Source organism: Excalfactoria chinensis, chromosome 3 (genome assembly GCF_039878825.1).
Source record: "Excalfactoria chinensis isolate bCotChi1 chromosome 3, bCotChi1.hap2, whole genome shotgun sequence".
In the NCBI taxonomy this organism is placed as follows: Eukaryota; Metazoa; Chordata; class Aves; order Galliformes; family Phasianidae; genus Excalfactoria; species Excalfactoria chinensis.
Window position 1 is genome coordinate 8291629 of NC_092827.1, and position 21271 is coordinate 8312899.

At 49.8% G+C, this 21271-nt stretch overlaps 2 protein-coding genes and 1 non-coding gene across 4 annotated transcripts in view; 2 read left to right on the plus strand and 1 right to left on the minus strand.

Moving 5' to 3' along the window:
- Positions 1-2289: 2289 nt before the first annotated feature.
- Positions 2290-5042, minus strand: GDF7 (growth differentiation factor 7). The gene is made up of 2 exons (XM_072333099.1): positions 4724-5042; positions 2290-3224 (listed from the first exon to the last, which is right to left on the minus strand). The coding sequence occupies exons 1-2, from the start codon at positions 5040-5042 to the stop codon at positions 2305-2307; spliced, it is 1239 nt and encodes a 412-aa protein (XP_072189200.1). The 3' UTR covers positions 2290-2304.
- Positions 5043-13954: 8912 nt separating this feature from the next.
- On the plus strand, positions 13955-14036 carry TRNAS-AGA (transfer RNA serine (anticodon AGA)). Its single transcript has one exon. It is a non-coding gene; the product is annotated as a tRNA-Ser (tRNA).
- A 105-nt stretch (positions 14037-14141) lies between these two features.
- The window catches only part of HS1BP3 (HCLS1 binding protein 3), a 43986-nt gene continuing 36856 nt past the window's right edge, over positions 14142-21271 (plus strand). For both annotated transcript variants that reach the window (XR_011903108.1, XM_072332527.1), the window contains exons 1-2: positions 14142-14251; positions 15633-15798. Coding sequence is in view for 1 of the 2 variants with exons in the window: in XM_072332527.1 (XP_072188628.1) it covers positions 14211-14251; positions 15633-15798 (207 nt within the window). In the remaining variant the exon portion in view is untranslated. The remainder of the gene's footprint in view (positions 14252-15632; positions 15799-21271) is intronic.

Here is a 21271-nt window from a genome sequence, read left to right on the forward strand (position 1 = left end):
TGAGCAGAAGGCAGCTTGGGGTTGCCAGACTTTTCCTCACGGGTTTGCCAAGCATCAGCAAACAGCCTAGGAGGACATCACCACTCCATCTGCCCCTGCTTTGGGACCCCAGTGGGTTGTGGTCTCCAGGACGCAGTGAAGCGGTGCCGGAAGCACAAGCTCTGGTTTTACACACCGTTTCCACGCACCAGGTTTGGCCTCACCATGCACCCCGAGTCCCAGCTCAGTGCTGGCAAAGCCTTTTTGGGTCTGAGCAGCTTTCCCTGCCCCTGAGCCATTGCTGCCCCCACATCCAGGAGGGGACGGAGCACCAAGCGCAGGTACGCGGCCCTTTCCAGATGCTCGCTATTTCTAGCTTTGCTGTAATTACATCCCGCAGATAAAAATGGTGCTGAAGGTCAGACAAATCCTCCAGGAGAACATAACTCTGCATGGAAACTGTTTCGGTTTTCTTTTTCTTTTTCTTTTTTTTTTTTTCCCCTCTCTTTTTTTTCCTGGAAAGGCTGTATAAATACTGCAGGTTGGGAACCTGTAATTATCCATTCAAATCGTTCTGAGTCCACTGAATCCACCTTTGTCCGCTTTCAGCCTCTCGTCTCCTATTTATACTGCTCAGAAATCAGCCCAGGTGAGAGGAGATGGATCAGGAATACCACTTCATGGGGTGGCTTCAATGCCTTTAGAGGGTCTTGGCAGTGATACCCCAGAGAACATCCCCCCGCAGAAGCCAACCTCGCCTACACAGCCATAGAATGGCGTAGGTTGGAGGGGGCCATATGATCATTTATTTCCAATCTCCTGCCAAGGGCTGGGCTGCCACCCACATCAGGCTGCCCAAAGAAGAGCTCTCTGCCAAAAAAACAGAGGTGCCCAATGGGGAGAGAAGCAATTCATTCCCACATGGGCAAATCCACAGACAGCACCGCCGCCAGCAGCAGCCGCTGTGCTCTTCCCAGACCTCCCAATTTTCCCTTAATGCAGTGATCCAGGCTGCAAACCTGCAGTGATCGAGCCAGAACTTTCCTCCCTGGGGCACCAATGCGGACATGGTTCTGTGTCCTGCAAGAAGGGGCCTGAGGCCACTTGTGGGGTTGTCAGGAGCTGTATGTATATATAAATATTGAACTGCCCACAAACCTCCACAGCAAATATTTGGAGGAAAGGAATAAAAAAGTGAAAACATTAAATATATATATATATATAGAATTCAGCAGTGAGGAAAGCTACGTGGAGACCATCAGTGACTGAACTGCCAGGCACATGGAAGTGTGGCAGGTTTGGGAATGCCGTGGTGCCCGCATCCCCCCACTCTGATTGATGCCTGTGATAAGGGTATGGGACGAGAGCTGTTTGTTAGGGATGTTGGATGAGGTTTGCTGGAGCCCTGGGGGTGAGGATGGGGAGACACTGGGATTGTCCCGGGGGTACCTCTCTGCTGTGATATGCAGGGTGGGAGCCTTCCTGATGTCGTATTGCCCCAGCAGGGGCTGCTTGGGTGGGAGCTGGATGCTCTCTCCTGCCCAAGGAAGCGGTCTGGGGCTGGGAGGCTTCCTGCCCTCTGTTCAGAAATCTCTGAGATGGAGAATGAGGAGCTTCATAGAAAGAAATAAACAAAAACATTTTCCAGCAAGAATTGATCTCCCCAAAAGAGAACCCCCATAGCTGGTGAGTGCTGATATTTATAAAGCGACAGCTTGCACACTAACACAAACCAATCCCATCCCTGACCCAAGCAGAGCCACAAAGCTGCTCGGTACAGAAAGCCACCTGACAGCATCCCACAATTGATGCCAGGCTTCTTGGGGATCAAGGCACTGTTTAAGCCCATTTCCTAACAACTTGCAGCCCTCTCAGCTCTGCTCTTTGCGAGTTAAATGTCTCTGCCCAAAGGATGCAGGCTCCCTTAGAGTAGGCAGGGAGGGATGGAGCTGCTGCCAAAGGGAGGTGGAGCAGAGCATGGCCTTTTTACAGCCATTATTTGGGGGCAAAAATAAGAACCCAAGCAAAGCAGCTCTTCCCTGGGGAGCTCAGAACTCTGCTTCTCCCCACATGCTCTGAAGAGGTGGGTGTCCTTACGTGGCAGAAAGAAAAGCTCCAACTGCCCCAAACCAAGGTCAATGCAGAGAGCCCCAAACCTTTGAGCAAAGAGCAGAGAGGGTTTCACCATCCCTGCAGGGCAGCCCCTGGGGGGAGGGGGCTCTTGGAAAGGCACACACCAAAATGTGTACGTATATATATATATATTATATATATATTTATATATAAAATGGGGTGCGACGGGACGGGGAAGAGCTGCAGAAATTGCTACCTGCAGCCGCACGTCTCCACCACCATGTCCTCATACTGTTTGTACACCACGTTGTTCCCGGAGTCTATGTAGAGGATGCTGATGGGACTGAGCTTGGAGGGCACGCAGCAGCTTGGGGGGGTGGACTCCGGGTCCATGGAGTTCATCAGGGTCTGGATGATGGCGTGGTTGGTGGGCTCCAGGTGGGAGCGCAGGGGGAAATCGCAGACCCCCTCGCAGTGATACGCCTCGTAATCCAGCGGGGCGATGATCCAGTCGTCCCAGCCCAGCTCCTTGAAGTTGACGTGTAGGGGTTTCCTGCTGCAGCGCGTCTTCGCCTTCTTCCCATGGCCTCTGCCTCCAGAGCGGGCGGCGATGGTGGTTCTCCTCTTCCTCCGCTTGGGGTACGCCTCCTGGCCGGGATCAGGGGGCTCCAGCAGGGGGGGGCCACCCAGCACCTTCATCCTCTCCCGGATCTCCTTGAAGAGGTTCTCCTTCCTCTGGGTGCGGGAGAAGGCCACGAGCAGTGCTCGCTCGTGAGGCTGTGGATGGGGTTTGCCGAATCCCAGCTGCCGGGGGGGCAGGAGATGGCCCGAGCGATCCGACACCACCCTCAGCACGAAGCACAGCAGTTTGCCCGGGGGGGGCCTCTCCCTGAGGTCTCGCAGCGCTTCCCAGACGTCAAACACTTCCCATCTGGAACCTGCATCCAGAACATCGGCCGCTCTGGAGTCCAGCAGCCGGGGCTCCTCGCCGGCAGGGCCGGAACAGGTGGAGAGGAGCAAGTGGTGGAAGGTGCCTTCGGGGGACAGAGCCAGGCTGAGGTTTGCAGGGAGGGAGCGCAGGACCCGCAGCTCCGCGCCCGTCACCTCCTCTGCCTCGGGAAGGCTGGAGATGTCGAAGAGGTAGCGCTGCTCGGGGGCGGACGGGGAGGAATCTGGGAGCGAGAAAAAGGAAAGAAATGCAAAAAGAAAAGAAATATACAAAAAGAAAACAGGAAAAAAAAAAAAAAAAAAAAGGAGGAAAAAGAAGAGAAAAGAAGAAAAAAAAATGAAAGAAGAGAGGGGAAAAAAAAGGCATAATATCAAAACCCAGCCAGGAGAAGCCGAGCGCTCGTCACGGAGGTGCGCGGAACAGGCAGTGAATGGCAGCAATGGGCTGAGCATCCCGGCGGGAGGGACACAGCCCTCTGCCCCGGCGGTGTCACCGCGTTGAGGGCTGGAAAAAGAACGGGGAGGGAATGAGAGGGGGGAGGGATGGCTCCAAGCGAGTGCCCTCCCGCTCCCCGCGTCCCCCCAGCAAAGAAAAGGGGGAAATCCTATTGTCCCCTGCAGGCACGGGGTGCTGCCTCGGGGTGTCTGACACGGGCGCTTCCCAGACGCTGAACTTGTCCCTGTTTTTCCATAGAAACAGTAAATACCCGGAGTTGGAAGTGACTATAAAGATCACTGAGTCCAAAGGGGCGCATGCAAAGCCCAAACGCAGACTTGTGCTGTTTCTGGCACCGTTTATATACTAGATGTTAATTTAAAAAGAAAGAAAGAAAGAAAAAGAGGCGCTGGAGGAGGCGAGGGAAGGGGAGATGGACGAGGTCCGGGCTTTCTTCTTTTCTCCTCTCTAATAAGAAACCGGACCGCTGCACGCTGCAGCGCCCGACACCCGCGCTCACCCCGACCCGCAGCCGCTCTCGGGCTGGGAAACAGTTTTCTCCCCGTCCTTTATTATAATAACAGGAATTATTTTCTTTTAAAGCAAATCTGCAGTTCCCGCGGGGTCGGATAAGGGGATCCCTTTGCAGAGCCCACCCCGCAGCCCCGCTCCAGCTGCTCCCCCGCAGGACAGCAGTGCCGCCGCCGGGCAGAGCACAGAGGCTGCGGGGGTCCGGGCACAGGGGGAGCCGGGGGCTGCCCTTCCCTTCGGATATCCATTGTGTTCCATCTGGGAAGGGCGAGGGAGGGAGGGTCTGATTTAATTATTTCTTCCCCCCCCCGAAAACTTTTGTCGGGACGACACAATGCGGGTAAGCGCACAAGGGAAAAAAAGCGATAGCTCGGTGTGTGTCTGCTCGACACAACATCATCGGATCCGCGGGTACGAACGGGCCAAAGGGGGGCACCGCAGCCTCAGTGCCGTCCCCGATCCCGTTGGTGCGCGCATCCCTGTGGGCACCGCCACAGGTGGGAGCGGATCGGAGCTCTGCCCCGCGCCTGCTTCCGTCCGGCACTTCTCATACCCACAGCCCACAGCCACGCACCGCCCCGCGGGGCTCACGCGGATCCCCATCTCCTGCGCAGCGCCATCCCCACGCGCTGCCCCGTTCCGCGCACCGCTCCATCCACGCGCGCAGCCCCGTCCCAGCCGGCGCTCGTCTCCATCTCCATCCCCGTCCCGCGCACATCCTCGACGTGCGATCCCGCCGCCCTGCCCCGCACTCACCGCCCGGCAGCCTCTCCACGAAGCCGGTGACGGTGCCGACGGGGCGGGCGGCCGCGCCTCGTCGGGCGGCCAGGCGCTGGTAGAGGGTCACCATGTAGCGGTGCGGCACCACCGTGCCGTTGCGGAGCGCCCCGTCCCTCCGCGGCGGGGAGGAGAAGGGGGAGGCGGCGGCGGAGGAGGAGGAGGAGGAGGCGGAGGAGGAGGAAGGCGCGGCTGCCGGGGGTCGCTGGGGAGCGGCGGCGGCCTGCGGCCCGCGGCGGAGGCGGCAGGCGCCCAGCAGGCAGAGGCAGAGGGCGGCGGCGGCGGCGCGGAGGCGCATGGCGGCGGCGCGGGGCTCTGCGCTGTGCTGCTGCCGCCGCCGCTCCCCGCCCGCTTTTGAACATCGTCTTCGCCCGCCGCCGCCGCCGCCGCCGTCGTCGCCGCCGCCGCCGGCCGCCTCCCGCCGCCGCCCGCGGCGCCCCCTGCCGGCCGCCCGCCCCCCGCCCCGCCCTCGGCCGCAGGTGAGAGCCGGGGGGGCCCCCGCGCCCCGGTCCGCCCCCCGCGCGTGTCCCGCGGCCTCGCTCGGTGCGCCCGACGCGGGATCCCGCGGCCCTCCGACGGCTCCCCGAGCTGGGGGATCGCTCTCGTTGGCCCTTATTTTGGGCAGGGAGCGCCTCCGGCCTTTTACTTATTTCCTTTGGAGCTGTGCCCCCGCTCCCCGGCTCCGTTTCACGCCTCACATCTCCATCTCGCAGCCCACGCTCCGAAGGGTGCCTCCCCCCAACCCTCCACCCCCGAGGGAACGGGGGTTTGGGGCAACGGGGCGGCCCCGAAGAGCGGACTCCGAGCGGCTCCGCGCCCGCAGCAACCGCGGTAATTCCTCCCCGCGGCTGAACAAAGCCCCGGGCGGGCACTGGGCGATGTTTTCCCCCGCACCAAGGAGAGTTTCCTTGGTAAAATTCAGATGTTTCCTCGGGCCTCGATTAAAATAACAACATGGGGGTATTTACCGGGATGTTATTTCAAGTCTCTTAAGTCCCTGCTTATGTCTGTTGCTATTTCTTCGCAAATACAAAAACAAGTGCCGCGATGATTTATTGGAAGGAATGTAAGCGTTTGGCCAAAACAAACACGGCTTTTCTTTCCCCCCCTCCCCAAAGAAAACAAACTCTTCTCACGAGCGTTTATCACTGCAGCCTCTCGCGTTTCTTCCTGCTGTCATCCTACAGGTGCTCGGTCAGCCCGTTGTGTTCCTAATGCCAACCAGCATCGCCTCCCTGCGGAGGCTGAGCACTCAGAGCATCCCTTCCCCAACGCAGGAAGGCAGAAGAGACCCATCCTGTCCCAGTCCCACCTGCACCAGTGGCACCATAGAATCACAGAGTCACTTGGCTTGGAAGGGACCTTAAAGATCACCCAGCCCCAACCCTCTGCTATGGGCTGGTTGCCCCCCTCCCGATAAGGCTGCCCAGAGCCTCATCCCACCCAGCACTGAATGCTTCCAGGGATGGGGCACCCACAGCCACTCTGGGGCAGATGTGCCGGTGCCTCCCCACTCTCTGAGTAAAGAATTGCCCCAGGTGGGGCTTCCAGCTTTTCATGTGCTCTCTTCCCAATGGGAAAGGAATGAAAGAGCCAGGGAAAAGATGTGATGAAGCTTCAGAAATCCATCTATGAACTCTTGGGCTCAGTGCAGTGGCATTGGAGCTTCCTTCCTGGATTCCTCCAGAGTAGAGTTTGAATGGTGAAGGGTGAAAAATGGTGTCAGTAGAGGCACATGTTCATTCAAGGTCAGGCTGGATGGGGCTCTGAGCAACCTGATGGAGCTGTAGCTGCCCCTGTCCACTGCCGGGGAGCTGGCCTACATGGCCTTTAGAGGTCCCTTCCCAATCTAAGAGGTCCCTTCCCACTCTTAAGTGGTCCCTTCCAATGATTCCACACACAAGAAACTCCAGACTCCTCCATATTCAGGGCACATGGATCTGCCCTTGTGTTTTTTCAGTCTATCTGCTAAAAATTATAATGATATGGACACAACAGAGCACCCGAGTCTTCTCTTTCTCCAGTTTTCCGGCCCCAGAGCAGCACCACGCAGTGCCATATTCACTGGGGCACGCATTCACACAACAGGCACACATACCCACATCGTGGCTCCATGGGCACGTGTGCACACAGCAAATCCTGCCCGTCTGTGCAGTCCCGCAGCCCATCCTCTCCACTGCCCAGCATCTATGGAGGTGCTGGACTTTCCCATCTGTTCTCCATTGCAGCTTTGTCCAAACCCTTTTGGGTTTTCCTTGAATCTCCATCGGCCCAGCCCAGTTGTGGGAGCTGCCCGAACCACCCCAGCTCCTGCCCTGCTCAGAGCACACACACCCTGCCCTCCCAGCGCAAACCCTTCTGTGCATAACTTCACACTGGCAAAGGGCCACCTTCTACCAGCCCCCTTCCAAAACCAAATTAGCGCGCGGCTGCAGCGGCAGAAATTGGAGAGGAAAGGCTGCAGTTTTATTTTACAACTCAATTAGCAAGTTTATACAGAAAAAACACCCATATAACCACAGGAGATTTTATGTCCATTTGACTTCACCAGCAAGGAGACTTGTTCCTCTCAAGGGCACTCCCTGTTGCCCATGGTGGCCCTTCACCAGCATGGTGAGACTGACTCCAGCTCCATTCCCTGCTCTATCTCTCCCTACTGTTACAAATCCTCCTGGTAACTCCAGCACGAACAGACAAACAAAGCCCTGAGATGTCCCATCATTACAGGTTGGATACTTGGGAAGATTTCTTCTCCAAAAGAGTGGTGAGGCATTGGCACAGGCTGCCTGGGGGGGGGGGGGGGGGGGGTCATTGGCCCTGCAGGTGTTCAAGAAGTGTGGAGATGTGGCACTTAGTGGGTATGGTGGGATGGGTGGGTGGTTGGACTCGATGATCTTAGTGGTCTTTTCCAACTTTAAGGATTTTATGATTCTATAGTGAATGAACCAGAAGTCTGTCACCACCTAAGGTGAAGCTAAAGGTCCACATCTGTTTCTGTGTTTCCCCAACAACCTGTCTCTAGTATGAGATGAGCACCTAGAGAACCTGTCTCTAGTACAGCATGAAGCCAATGCTTGTGTACCAGGGATCAGCACGACCTCTCCATGACACAGCTCTAGATAGGTTTTTTGAAGGCAGGGTACCTTTACACATGGAGCACAAGAAGTTATTTGACATAACCAGAACAAAGCATCCCACCAGGTCCCAAAGGAGGAAAATGAGGCAGAAAAGAGATCCTCAAGGAACGACCATGAACTCAGTGCCATAGCCATGTTCCCAGAGCTCTCTGTCTCTATAGCTGTTCACCTTCCCCTTCATCAGCACAGCTTGTTGGAACAAAATTGAACTGTGGTGACAAACATCCCCCAGGCCTCAAAGCTGGGGTGTTTGTGGCTGTTTCCATCAGCCAAACCAGCGGGGCTCCACCAAATTTTCAAGTCTTGAGCAAGTTTGCAGTGGTCACGATGTGTAATGCTTGTGGTTATTTGGAAGAATATGTTCCCATGTGGTGACCACACATGAAGCCTCTTGGGGTTTCACTTAGCAAACTTCCTAGTGAGATGGCTACAAGTGACGACAGGGCCAGCTCAGCAAGTAACCAAGCAACAGCATCATTTTCTTTCCAAATCTTATCATAGAATCATTGAGGTTGGAAGAGACCTCTAGGATTATCTCGTGCAACCATCAACCCATCACCACCATGCCCACTATCCATGTTCCCATCAAATCTTTCCAAAACTTATTAAAACTGAGACCAGGCTGATTTTTTTCTGATTGTCTGAACAGAGATCGACAGAGAAAGTAAAGCAAATTAACGTACAAAGTCAATGCATGCAACATCAGATGGATCCATAAGTCCTGTAGAATGTTTTGCTTCAGGCCCAGAGAGCACACACTGCTGCGATGTGAATGTCCACCACTTTTTATCTGACCACTATGCTCTAGCTAAGGGCCAGGAGATTTAGAGAAACACTTTGCCAAGAGTTCGTTTACCCCTGGAAAATGAATGCTCCATCCCTGGAGGCATTCAAGGCCAGGCTGGATGTGGCTCTGGGCAGCCTGGTCTGGTGGTTGGCGGCCCTGCACATAGCAGGGGGTTTGAAATTAGATGAGCATTGTGGTCCTTTTCAACCCAGGCCATTCTATGATTCTGTGATTCATATCTTCCTGATGGGGAGCAAGACCTCCAAAGGCGGTTCCTACAGCACTAACCAAGGAACCCATCTGGTTCCTTGGCCTGGGAAGGAGATTTTTGTTCCCTTTAGGTTATCTTCCCATCCCTTGGTATTGTTTATTCCTTATCAAACATGAGTTTTGCTCTCATGTTCAATTCAATGCTCTTATTTTCAGCTATAGATCAGCCCAGTGGAGCTACATCAGCTGAAGTCCATAAGGTCAACCCAATAACTCACCATATGACCGGGATCTGGCAAAGCGAGTCTGCCCCTGTAAATGGAATATTCTCTCCTTGTTGAGAATATCCCTTTGGGCAGGAATCAACAGGCAGATCCAACCTTTCTAAGCACAGCTATCAGCATGAGGTAACTGCTGGGGGGTGGGTGCTTTGGTTCCTCCTTTGGTCACGCTGGGGACACTGGTGAGATGTGGGGGGCAGCTGGGGGGCAAACAGGGAGCTCACAGACATACCACCCCCTGCTTCATCTGCTGCTGGGTTGCTACAGCGGACCGAGCACCATCACCATGCCTGGAGTACCGGGAAGGGTCCAGCTTGCAGCAGGGCTGACTGCCGGGACAGGAGCACCATCTCCTGGTAAAAGGATTCATAGCAGGAAATCTCTACGCAGGGTGGTTTGCGAGGAGCAGGTGGAGCGTGGAAGGCAGCAGCAGGCTGCAGCTGTATCAGGTGAAGCTCCATCTTATTTTGCTTTGTCTCAATTCTGTCTCAAAAAGCCCTCAAGTTAACAAACACAGAACAATGGTTGTAATATCACATCTCTCTCAAGGCTCTGAAGGTAACTTGACAAAGTTTAACCAAATCCAAATCAGAACAAGATTTTGCCTATATCTTTGTTCAGGTAGATGTGCAGTCCCTGCCCATCTGGAGCTCCTACTAATGCAGAAGGAAGACCTTTGAGCAGGGACAGCTGTGTGTGCAAAGCCACAGATGCACATTGCAAAGTGGGATGTCAAATGCCCTGTTAGCAAAGACCTCTCTCTCCTGATACAGTACAGTGGCACATGGTTTTGTGTACATATCTACAGCTTGCAGCCTGCAGAACCAATCTAGCTGCCTATTTAAGCACCTGAACAAAGCATACGCCCACAGAAGACAATCATCAGAATTTAGTAAAAAAATACATGAGATGCATCTTCCTGACATAGCTAGAAGAAATCCTTGAGCCCCACACCACTGATTATGAGTCACGTCAGCAATGTATTAGGAGCTCTGTTATTCTTGCACTAATTCCATACATTAATCAGTAAATCCAAAAATATGGCATTTGTGGCTCCCTGTTCTGCAACCAGAATGGAAGTGCAGCAGGAAATGATTTGATGTGACTGTGTGAGATGAAATGATGGCCTGGCAGGCAGATAAAAGTTTGCTAACCAGCGCTTTGCTTTTGGAACAAGGAGGTGCTAAATTCTGCCTACATCCTTTCTGTAGTGCCTCACCCTATGGCACAAACTAAGCCTGGACTGGTGGTTTTAATGAGAGCCAAAGACACAAAGAGACTTAAGGGCCTTCCTGGGCTTTGATGATTTAGTGATGTGGAAACTGCAAGTGAATCGTTCTCTAAATCTTCTCATCGGTTCTTTCTCTGTACAGTGAGCTGTAATGTGCGTGTAAGACAAGCTGTAAATATAAAGGATGTTAAACCATCCAGTGAGCTCTCCAGGTGGACATGGTTGTGAAAGCAGAACTAGCCACCTGGGCTACATCTATACAAGCAAATTAAATGTAGGACCTTTCTTTGACACTAAGGTGGATTGATACTGACAAAACCACATGCACATGACTGAGCTCCCTTAGCCTCCAGGGCTGCTGACCAGAGTGCTGGATAGGAATGGTCCCTGGCTTGTGTTAACAACTGAATTGCCCCAGGAACTGCTCAGCACAGTTCTAGGCTGAAAATCATATAACCATAGAATCACCGAAGTTGGAAAAGACCTCCAAGATCATTCAGTCCAACCGTCTGCCCATGTTTCCCACTAAACCGTGTCCCTCAGTACAACATCTAAATGTTTCTTGAACACATCAAGGGACAGCGACTCCACCACCTCCCTGGGCAGCCTGTGCCAATTCCTGACCATTCTCACAGAAAAGCATTTCCTAACACCCAACCTGAATCTCATTGTTTGATTTACTCATGTTAATGGTTCTCTGGAGATGCTGGAGACCAAGGCAGGGTAGTTGATGGGTTTCTTTGTTGAAAACCCAGATCATTCCTGCCTGTGCAGTCCTGCTTTCATTCTTTCAAAGCCTTATTCCAAGCAAGGTTAGTGTGATTTTTAGGTGTCCAATAACTAAAGGCTTTTCTTTTGATGAAAGAGGTCTTCATTAAGGGAGTAGTTTCCACACAGGTGCTGAACAACCAATCAAAACCAAGCAGACCTTGTGCTCCTGTTTATCTCCAATCAAATAAATGAACATGGACATAAATATGATTCTCTGATTCTATGACAAATACCTCCAGAGTTTACCTGGTGGGAGTGATGAAAACCAAAGTAAACAACAGCTTAGGTTAAGCATGGTGAAGAAGTACATGAAAAACCTGGCAACATATTTGGGAGTCTAGCTGTAAATCTGCTGTTACTGACTGGTCTTCGCCTTTCCTTGATTTGGGGAAATACTCTTTTCATTGCACATAGAAGACATAAACTGTCTTTGAAAAAGTAGAAGGGAGGTAGAAATAGTAGGGAGAGGGAGGGAGGGAGGGAGGGAGGGAGGGAGGGAAGGAGGAAGGAGGAAGGAAGGAAGGAAGGAAGGAAGGAAGGAAGGAAGGAAGGAAGGAAGGAAGGAAGGAAGGAAGGAAGGAAGGAAGGAAGGAAGGAAGGAAGGAAGGAAGGAAGGAAGGAAGGAAGGAAGGAAGGAAGGAAGGAAGGAAGGAAGGAAGGAAGGAAGGAAGGAAGGAAGGAAGGAAGGAAGGAAGGAAGGAAGGAAGGAAGGAAGGAAGGAAGGAAGGAAGGAAGGAAGGAAAGGAAGGAAGGAAGGAAAGGAAGGAAGGAAGGAAAGGAAGGAAGGAAGGAAGGAAGGAAGGAAGGAAGGAAGGAAGGAAGGAAGGAAGGAAGGAAGGAAGGAAGGAAGGAAGGAAGGAAGGAAGGAAGGAAGGAAGGAAGGAAGGAAGGAAGGAAGGAAGGAAGGAAGGAAGGGAGGAAGGAAGGAAGGAAGGAAGGAAAAGTGCAGTTTCTACCTACTACAGATGAGTTTTTGAATAATATAGGTTTTTATTATTATTATTATTGCATAGTTTTGTTTCTTTTATTTTCTTTTTAAATTGAGGCGGACCAGAAAACCTCATCTCTTCTTTGTAGCTGTCTACCATGAATTCTATCCATGATTTACATCGGTCTCCCAAACTTCAGAGACAGGGAAATTTAATTCCAGGGCTGCAGCAGGGCAAGAGTCAGGTTATCTTTCATCAGGGATTACCTATGGTTTCTACTGGATTATTCCTGACATGGGGCTCATTGTATTACAGGTTAACTGTTTAAAGGAGAGAAAAAACATGAGGTATAATGAAGAACAGCAATATAACTCTCCTCCCTTCTTCCCAGAATAAATCGATACCAAGTTTAGGAGGTGTGTAGATTAAAAGGCTGCCCTGACAGGCTATCAACAGCCTTACCACATCATGTAACAACAGTGAACTTTAAATCTAGCATTTCTGCTACCTTTGAAACTCACAAAGCACTTCAGACTTAATATAAAATCTCCTAGTGGTTCGCATCTGGGTTCTGTAATTGTCATCTGAAAACAAATAGCGGTAGAAACGATGAAGCGACCGATCATCTCACTGGAATCCTATTACCCCAGTGCGGTAATTAAATTCTATCGTATTTCTCTCAATATGATCTAGGCTGAAAAAGGTTTCATTTCAGCTTTTAAAATGTGTTTTCATAGCCAATTTATTTTGTATGGAAGTATGTTCCCTTGTCCTTGCTTCCCTCCAGCCTCACCATTTTACTTACTATACCCTATGCAGGGCTCTGATTCCTCCACATCTATGATTACAAGCAGAGCATTTTGCCAGGGATCCAAAAGTTGGCAGATAATTCCCCCGAGACTTATAAACTCACTGCTGCTGGTCTGTGAGCTCGGGGGAGATGAAAAGAAAACCTGAGAACTGCCAAGAATCACACCCAGCCAGGGCTGTGCTCCCAGCCAGAAGACAGACGATACTCTGAGATAGCTTCCAGAGCTGGGTCCCTAAGGGTGAGACACAGTACCGGGCTGCAGTTAGCACCAGCAACCTCTCATGGTTTATTGGTTAGATTTGAGTGCTCTCTAGTGGACAGAAGAATGAATCCAGAGACAAACAGCTTGATGCTCACTTTCCCTGAGCTGATCTGGCTGGCTGTGGCATGGAGTCTGCAATACCCACAGGCTTGTGCAGGGTCTTCTTCCATAGGACACTCTTCCTATTTTGAAGGAAGCACATGCAGGAGCTTCTCCAGCTTGTGCAGCAAGCAAGAAGGGCAGATAGGCATGAAGACAGGAGAGTAGAACCAGCCACCACCATATTACTGAACCACGTGCTTTAAAAGTATCCCAAAATCAAGAGATTTGTAAGGGTAACGTAATTTAATCGTCATTGCCTATATTAGGCATCAGAGTTCTGAGGTCCGAAAATAACTCATCAGGTTTTCCTTTTGTTTTTGTGAAATAAGAATGGCCAAAGTATTTTTGTTGCTGATGGTGAAACTGGAGGTTACAAGCATCTCTCCTTAAATTCTGTGTTTAAAATCTACATTTGTATCACGGAGAGCTCTTCATGTAGAGTTTCAGGATGAGACCGTATTTCAGCATGAGCTCCTAACGCGCTTCCTAACCACCGACCTAAAGGTCTGGAGCACAGGCCGTATGAGGAGAGGCTGAAGGAGCTGGGAATGTTCAGCCTGGAGAAGAGGATGCTCAGGGCCTGGAGCATCTCCTGCAGGAGGAAAGGCTGGGAAGGAACGGCACGGCGTGGGGACACTAAGCGGACATTAATTACTCCAGTTTTGCTGCCAGCAGCATCATATGCCGGTGTAGTCGTGGCCGAGTGGTTAAGGCGATGGACTAGAAATCCATTGGGGTCTCCCCGCGCAGGTTCGAATCCTGCCGACTACGTGGCGTGCCGCACTTTTCTTCCTCTTTGCATCCCAGCGCTCCTTTTGCATCGCAGCCCGCACACATCCGGCCGGGCCGCAGCCAGAGGGAGGCGGGACCCCGTGACGGGCCGCTCAGCCGCCGACAGCGGCCTCTGCTCGCGGGGCGGGCCCGGAAGGAGCCCGATCCCCCGCCATGCAGCACAGCGCGGCGCCCGCCGTGCTGGTCACCAGCAGGTACCGGCCGGGCTCGGGGCGGCGGGCGCTGAAGGGGGGCTGAGGGGAGCGGTTCCCCGGCTGTGGGGTGTTTGGGGCCGGTGCTGTCCCGTGAGGTTTGGTGACGATCCGAGGCCGGAAAGAGTCCGTGCTGTCAGCTCAGCCGTCCCTGTTTTGTTCCGCCCTGTGGTGGCTCGGAGCTCCTGCGCCCATCTGCTGGGGCGTAACGCAAAACCGCTTCGGTCACACGAACTTCAGAGCGCTTCCCTTCGTCCTGAAGGACTTCGCTGGTCGGCTTGGAAAAGACCTCCAAGATCAGCTTAGTGCAACCTGCAGCCGTGTAGTTAAACTACACGGAGAAATCATGGAGCCATAGAATGGCCTGGGTTGAAAAGGACCACAATGATCATGTAGTTTCAACCCCCTGCCCTGTGCAGGGTCACCAACCAGCAGACCAGGCTGCCCAGAGCCACATCCAGCCTGGCCTTGATTGCCTGCAGGGATGGGGCATCCACAGCCTCCTTGGGCAACCTGCTGGTTTCTGTTGGCTTAGGTTCATTATTATACTTAAGAAACCCATCCTGATACCATGGAAGACCTACCATGGTGGTAGGTTTTGTATAAGAGATGATCATGAAAGTGATCACGAAGCATTAAGCAAGCAAGCAATAAATGCGGTTATTTCCCTTCCCTCTAATCGTTTTCCATTACAGTCGTTTGAGCTGCGACTTCTAACAGCTTTGAAATGAAAAGCCTGGGTGTGACATGACACGACAAGGCTAGAAGGCAGCTCAGACAGACCATAGATGGCTTTAACTTGCTCAGTGGGCTTAAATTAACCAGATTTAAGGACATTTGTAATAGGTGTTTGTTTAATTTTCTTCAAGAAGCTCTACGGGTGGAAGCAGCATGGCTGGCCCAGCAGTCTGCTGCAACATCTCTTTAATCTTTAATCTTCTTCCCTGGATGGCTCTTACATACATATAGTTATCCCTGCATCCAGGCAAGTTCCTTATTATTTCTGGCTCCTTTCAGCTCTTGTTTCTGCCTTTCTTGGAGATACCCAAAGGTAAAGGAGAGGTGGATAGGTCTTGTCTTGACCTGTGACCAGAGCTTTGTTTCAGAGCAAGATGAAATTGGAGATCACAGCATCTTCTTGTCTGCCCTGCAGGGTAAAACAGCATTTGTTGGGACGATAATATTCAAAACCAATACGTATTATTTCATGTCGTGATAGGTGATGTCTGTGCAGTTTTGTATTGCTGCAGTGTAGGATCTGTCCTGAGCCCTGTTAAAACAGAAGTACTGACTTTCTGGAGCTTTGAATTGGATCCTCAGAGAGGATCATTTAAAAGTGTGTGTGTGCCAGTGCCTGAGCTCTGTGTGTTATTTCCCTTCCTAGACAAATCCAGAATACACACACTGGGTTGGATCTGTCAGTGCCGGAATACCAGGAGGTCCGTGGGAAGATGATGTCTGGCCACGTGGAGTACCACATAGTCGTCGTTACCCGACTGGCTGCCTTCAAGTCAGCCAAGCACAAACCTGAGGATGTTGTTCAGTTTATGGTAAATGTTTAATCAGTGCCATATTAGCAATCATTTATTTTTCTCTCTCTCTTAATCCACTTTTGATTGTTTTGGATCTGATGTAACAGATACTTTTGCATGCTGTCGGCATCTGCACTTTTCAGATGTTTTGGTGATGACTGTAATGTTAGAATGATGTATGCGGTTACCTGGTAGACCATTAGCCTTAGTATAACTCATGCTCAATGGGACATAGCTGGTAAACGGATGTGCACACAGTGTGAACTGCAGGTAAAGAAACATCTGTCAGTGCTCTGAAATAGTCATGGTGAGGAGCAGATCTCTGACATTTGTTGCACTCCCTATGTGATAGACTATGGTAAAGTGCTGGCAAGAGAGACTGTTCTCTTGTTCTGAGTGGGATCGAGTGGTTCTCTCTCTTGCAGTGCTTCCTTCTTTCTGCCAGTGTCAGTTGCCATGTGGCCATTCTGTAGTGACAGCTGAGCAGCTGGTCCTGGCTAAAAACAGTGTTTGGGGGTTTCTTGCTTAGTACTAATTTACACCTGTTTCTGTGTGTTGCACAGCACTCATCAGTCACTGCTGAAGGACAGGGGAAGGACCAGACGGGCAGATGAGAGAAGGGGATGTGGAATTGCTATTTTGTGCAGTAGTGCCTACTTGTATTATGCACTTTTTCCATGCAGCTCTGTGAAAGGAGGAACCTGACTAAACCCAAGGTTTTAAGCTGGTTTTTGTTATCTGATACTGTGCTTCACTTAGAAAGAGGAGTTGAAATCAGCTCTTCTATACAGAGAAGCAGCAGACTTCCTACTGCGCTCCCCCTGTTTGCTGAGGTTATCCACTCCCATGTCTGTTCTCTCTGAGTAAAAGAGTTTTCCACACTCAGCTGTTCTTCTCAAGTGAAGTGAACCTTTCTGCTTTCTTCTCGGGTCAGACCTCCTGGCATTTCGTTCTTTATGAGGAAGAAAACTGTGGTGTAGCCTGACGGGAGTAACATTTGTCTCATCTGATGCTTTCTTTTTTCTCAGCTAAGTCTGATATATTACATAGTTTGGTGCATGAAAGTAATTTAAAACTCTTGAGCTGAGTGGTTGGAGGATGGATGCTTTGCGTCGATTCATTCCAGTGAGTCTTCAGTATGTATTACTGGAAAGAGCAGAGGGATTCACCTGTCCTAGTTTATCTCTCTGCAAGTTAGATATTTTAATCTGAGTCTGTCACTGCTTTTGTGGTCACTGGAGAGAAGGGGAATGGGGTGACTCATCCTCTGGAAATGCCTCTACTATTTGACTGTAAAGGGAAAGCATTCTGCATGTTAGACAGCTGGGGTGGGGGGCTTTGACTCTAGGCTAAAATGCTTAAGGCTCAGTTGAGTTGCATGCCACTCACTGTCTAGACTATCTGAGGTGCCCTGGGGTTTTTCAAAAAGCTCTCACAATGCTGTGGGTCTCCCATAGGTTTTGTGTGATATTTGGCTGCGCTCTTGGGTGCCCCAGAGCATCTCAGATGGCACAGATGCCTGTGTTTAGGCAGAGCTGTTTGTTTTCTGTGGTTAGACGTCTACATTTGACCAGTATTTTCCCATTGCAGCCACTGCAGCACTGTTGAGAAGAATATAGCAGAGCATTTATGATGTGGGTGAACTCAGTTTGTTTGCTGTGCATGGCTGGTAACATCTGAGCAGCCTGAGATGTTTGTGGAGGGGGATGCATTTTGACATAGGATGTAAGGCAATGGCATTGTCTTGGAATAGAAAGAAGTAGAAGACTGTACATTGCATCTACCTCTACCTGATTGTGTTTAGGCATCTGAATCCCCTACTTGGGTTGAGTTTGTCGCTTCTTTCCAAAAGGTAGTGACTATATGTTACCTGTAGTGCTTTGTGCCTGCACAGTGCCCCATTGTGTTTAGTGTTGTACCGGCACAAGCAGAAACTGAGACCTTTCCCCAGAAGGTTTTCAAACTAAGTGTGAGAGAACCAGGTGAGTGGGGAGGTTCCATTGGGCAGCCGGACCAACACATCAAAGTGGTTTAGTAAGGAGAAGTGAGATAAGACATCTGAAGGAGGAAACAGAAACAACAGTGTGCCTGTTCTGCCTTACCAAGTGTGTGATCAGAATGGCAGATAAAACATTTCTTTGCTGTTGTTGAAACTGTAAAATCTGGGAGGTTGGAGGAAGGAGCCGGTGCCACAATGCTTAGATCATGGATTAAAGAAGACTGGTAGGTGTGGTAGGAATTTTGTTGGCTCTGGATATGATAATCCAGTTTTGGAGCCTGATCTGTATTTTGGGAACCTTTGGCTTTCTTTCTTTTTTCCTAGTCCTTCTTCTGTTCCTTTCCCTTGTAAACTGATGTTCCTTGTCTAGCTGCTTTTTCTGTCTGTTTCCAATAGAAGTCAATGTCCTCTGCCTTCTCACACCCTAGATGGCAGCAATGAAACTCTTTGTGCTTTGAGCTACAAGCAGCCACAGGCAGCCATGTGCTTGTACACTATTTTTTTCCACAAAAACCATCTTCGTGTCATCTGGAAAAAGAAGGTGAGCGGGACAGAAACACTGTCTGAGCTAGCTCTGACCTCAGCACTGTGGTTTAGACCACAGTAGATCAAGATGTGTGAAGGTTCTCAGACCAAAGCTAGACAAACAGCAGAAAAAGACTTCATATCTGACCTGGGGAGCTATTGCCCTTTACAATGGGTTTGAGCAATCCAGGGTTCTGTGTGTTCCCCAGCTATAATGGGACTGTGCAACATCAGTATTTCAAATGAAATGTTTGTGAAGCATTAACAGAAGAAGAAATCCACGTCCTTGTTACCTTCAGATCTGAGAAACAGAAGGGATTTTTTAATTAAAAAGAAATACCATGTGTAAAATACAGCAGATGGGTTGTAGAAATGCTTAACCTTGAGGTTATGTTTGGTAATTAAAGGAGAACTCAGCTGCGTTTCTTTCAAAGGTCAGAATCCTACTGAAACAATGAAATTGGTTTTATCTTTCGTGCTGCATCAAGTACTGCTGCAAAGGTAACCTTTAATTATTGTCTACAGATGTACCATTTTCTGTGAGGCTTTGTTTATCTTAAATGCATTTCTTCTCGCCACACCTCACCTTCTTTAGCAGCGAGCTTCTCTCTTCCCAGCCTAATTAAAAATCCACCCAACAGATAGTGCCTTCTCTTTCTAGTTGTGCTTAGTTTAATTTCTTCTTTTTTACAAGTACCATTTGTTACTCAAGTTTTTTCCTTTCTCCAGGCTGAGCCAAGTAAGTATTGGTGTTGGGCAGGCACAGCACATTTTGAGGAGAGGTTTACTACAGAACTTTCTTCCTCTCATAAAGTGAAGGAGTAAGAGCGTGTGGGTGTGTTTTTATCCTTGCCTATTGGTGTACGTTGACCTACTTTCTGTGAGCCTCACAGTCCCTCTGAGCTGGGGCTGCTGTTTCCTGACCACACAGGTATGTTGGGAAGATAAATTCCTTCGTGCTGTAGCCTCTGTGATGGGAGAGCAGCATTCGGTGTAGCAGTAGGTTCAGCAGCTGTTAAGAGTTCGTGTTGATTAAAGAAGAAATAGTAGCGTGCTGCTTTTCTGCTGGGTGAAACAGGTGAGGAGAACAAGCAGGTGGTCATGTAATTAAAGTCTACTGTGATGCATAACCATGAGATCACCAAGCAGCATTAATTCTGGTATTGCTTACCTTGGAAGCATACAAGTGAAAGCTCAGTTTGTGTTGTCTTTGGATGCTTTTGATTCTCATATCCAAAGCTGATGGATGTTTTAAGGGGTAATGCTTCACTTCCATTTTCTGACAGTATGAAGAAGTGGGCTTTTAAAAAGTAGTCATAGATATGTATTTCATGAAACACTGTAGAACTAAGTCTAGTCATTAGTGTGCATTGGCTGGCTGAGGGGGTTGAGTTAGCTCTGTCTGAGGCCTCCGTTTCATTGAAATCCTTACTGTTAATAGAAAGCATATGAAGACAAGCTTGAGGCATTAAAAGGAGCCTAGGGAAAGGAGACATTAAATCCCACTAATACTGAGTGGAATCAGATTCTCCTGTGCACATCTGAGAGTCCCAGGCTTGTGTCCTTCAGGCATCAGTTCATACTTTGATACACGAGGTTCTTGTGAAGAGGGGGGTAAGGCACATGCATGAGATTTGAGGGATTAGCAGCAAACTACAGTCTTTCACTTTGAACTTCCCGGTGGTTTTCTTAACCTTCTAGCTGTATGTGGTCATATTTGACTTATCTGTTTCCTGGAGGGGGGGAAAAAAAAAGCCACTCAGCCCATCCCTGTCTCTGTTTCAGCTCTAAGTTGAATGTTAATTGTTATAGGCAGATAGGGTCTTGACCTGGCAAATAAGCACATGCTTTGCTGTATCTGTGTGATTAACTCTTTTGAAGTAAAGTAAATGGAGCCTTTGATATTGCAACTTGACAGAACTCCCTTGAAGTCAGTGTACTTGAGCTGGCTTCAGCAGGTGGGGGCTTAGGGTAGAGGCGGGGAGGAGGAGAGGATAATTGCGGGACCCTAGAGGAATTACAGGTAACCTAAGACAAATGTTTTAATATCAATCAAATGGGATCTCATTTATTGAATAGCATCAATAAAGAAGGCTTTAGAGCAACTTCTTGTTTTTTAAACTGGCATTCTGTACCACGGAATCCATGGCCTCTTTTCACAGAATTATGAAGGGTAACTGGGAAAAGGAAGATTTAACTTGCTGCATGCCCTCCCTTGGGAAATTGACAGAAAACATTACATTGTAAGCTGGGGTTTGAGGCAGAGCCAGAGGAGGCAGGGACTTGCTAGGCACAGCCTTTGGTGTAGTTTGGGCTGCAGGTTTCACATCCCGTGTGTGTGGCAGGTTATCCCAGCAGAGGGCATCCCCACACTGCTGGATGTTAGTCTGCATGGTGTGTTGCAGGCTTTTGGGTATCCTGTTAGTATGCTTTGAGTATAGTATTATTACACTGTATGTGCTGTTGCACGGTGTTGTGCAGAGCCCACACAGATTCACAATGGCTCAATTAGTAACAACATGCGAAGGTGTGCGTATACTTTAAGTTCAATGGTGTAATGAGATATAAATTGAGAATTATTAATTACGTGCAGTGTTTGATAGAGGAGGGATGATAGTTAAGAGGGGAGAGAAATATGTTTGTATGTCTCAGTTCAATGTTCCTTTCTGAGTGCTTTAAAGCTGTTTTGGCTTGGTCTTGTTGATTGGCTGCTGTCTTCTAATGGTTTCAGACATTAATTTGTTATGTATTATATTATTGCCATTAATTAGACATTGGGCATTTTTTGCAAATCAGATTTGATTCTTTTTCTTGGCAGAAGGTGAAATTTATTTATTCTGTTGAAAAAAGACCAGCGACTTCCTCACTGCCCTTATACCGGTGCTTATACAGTATGTTTAGAAGGGACTTTAGTATCATAATCTATTCAGAGTGCTGCTGGAGAACAGCTAAACAAAAATGCATGGC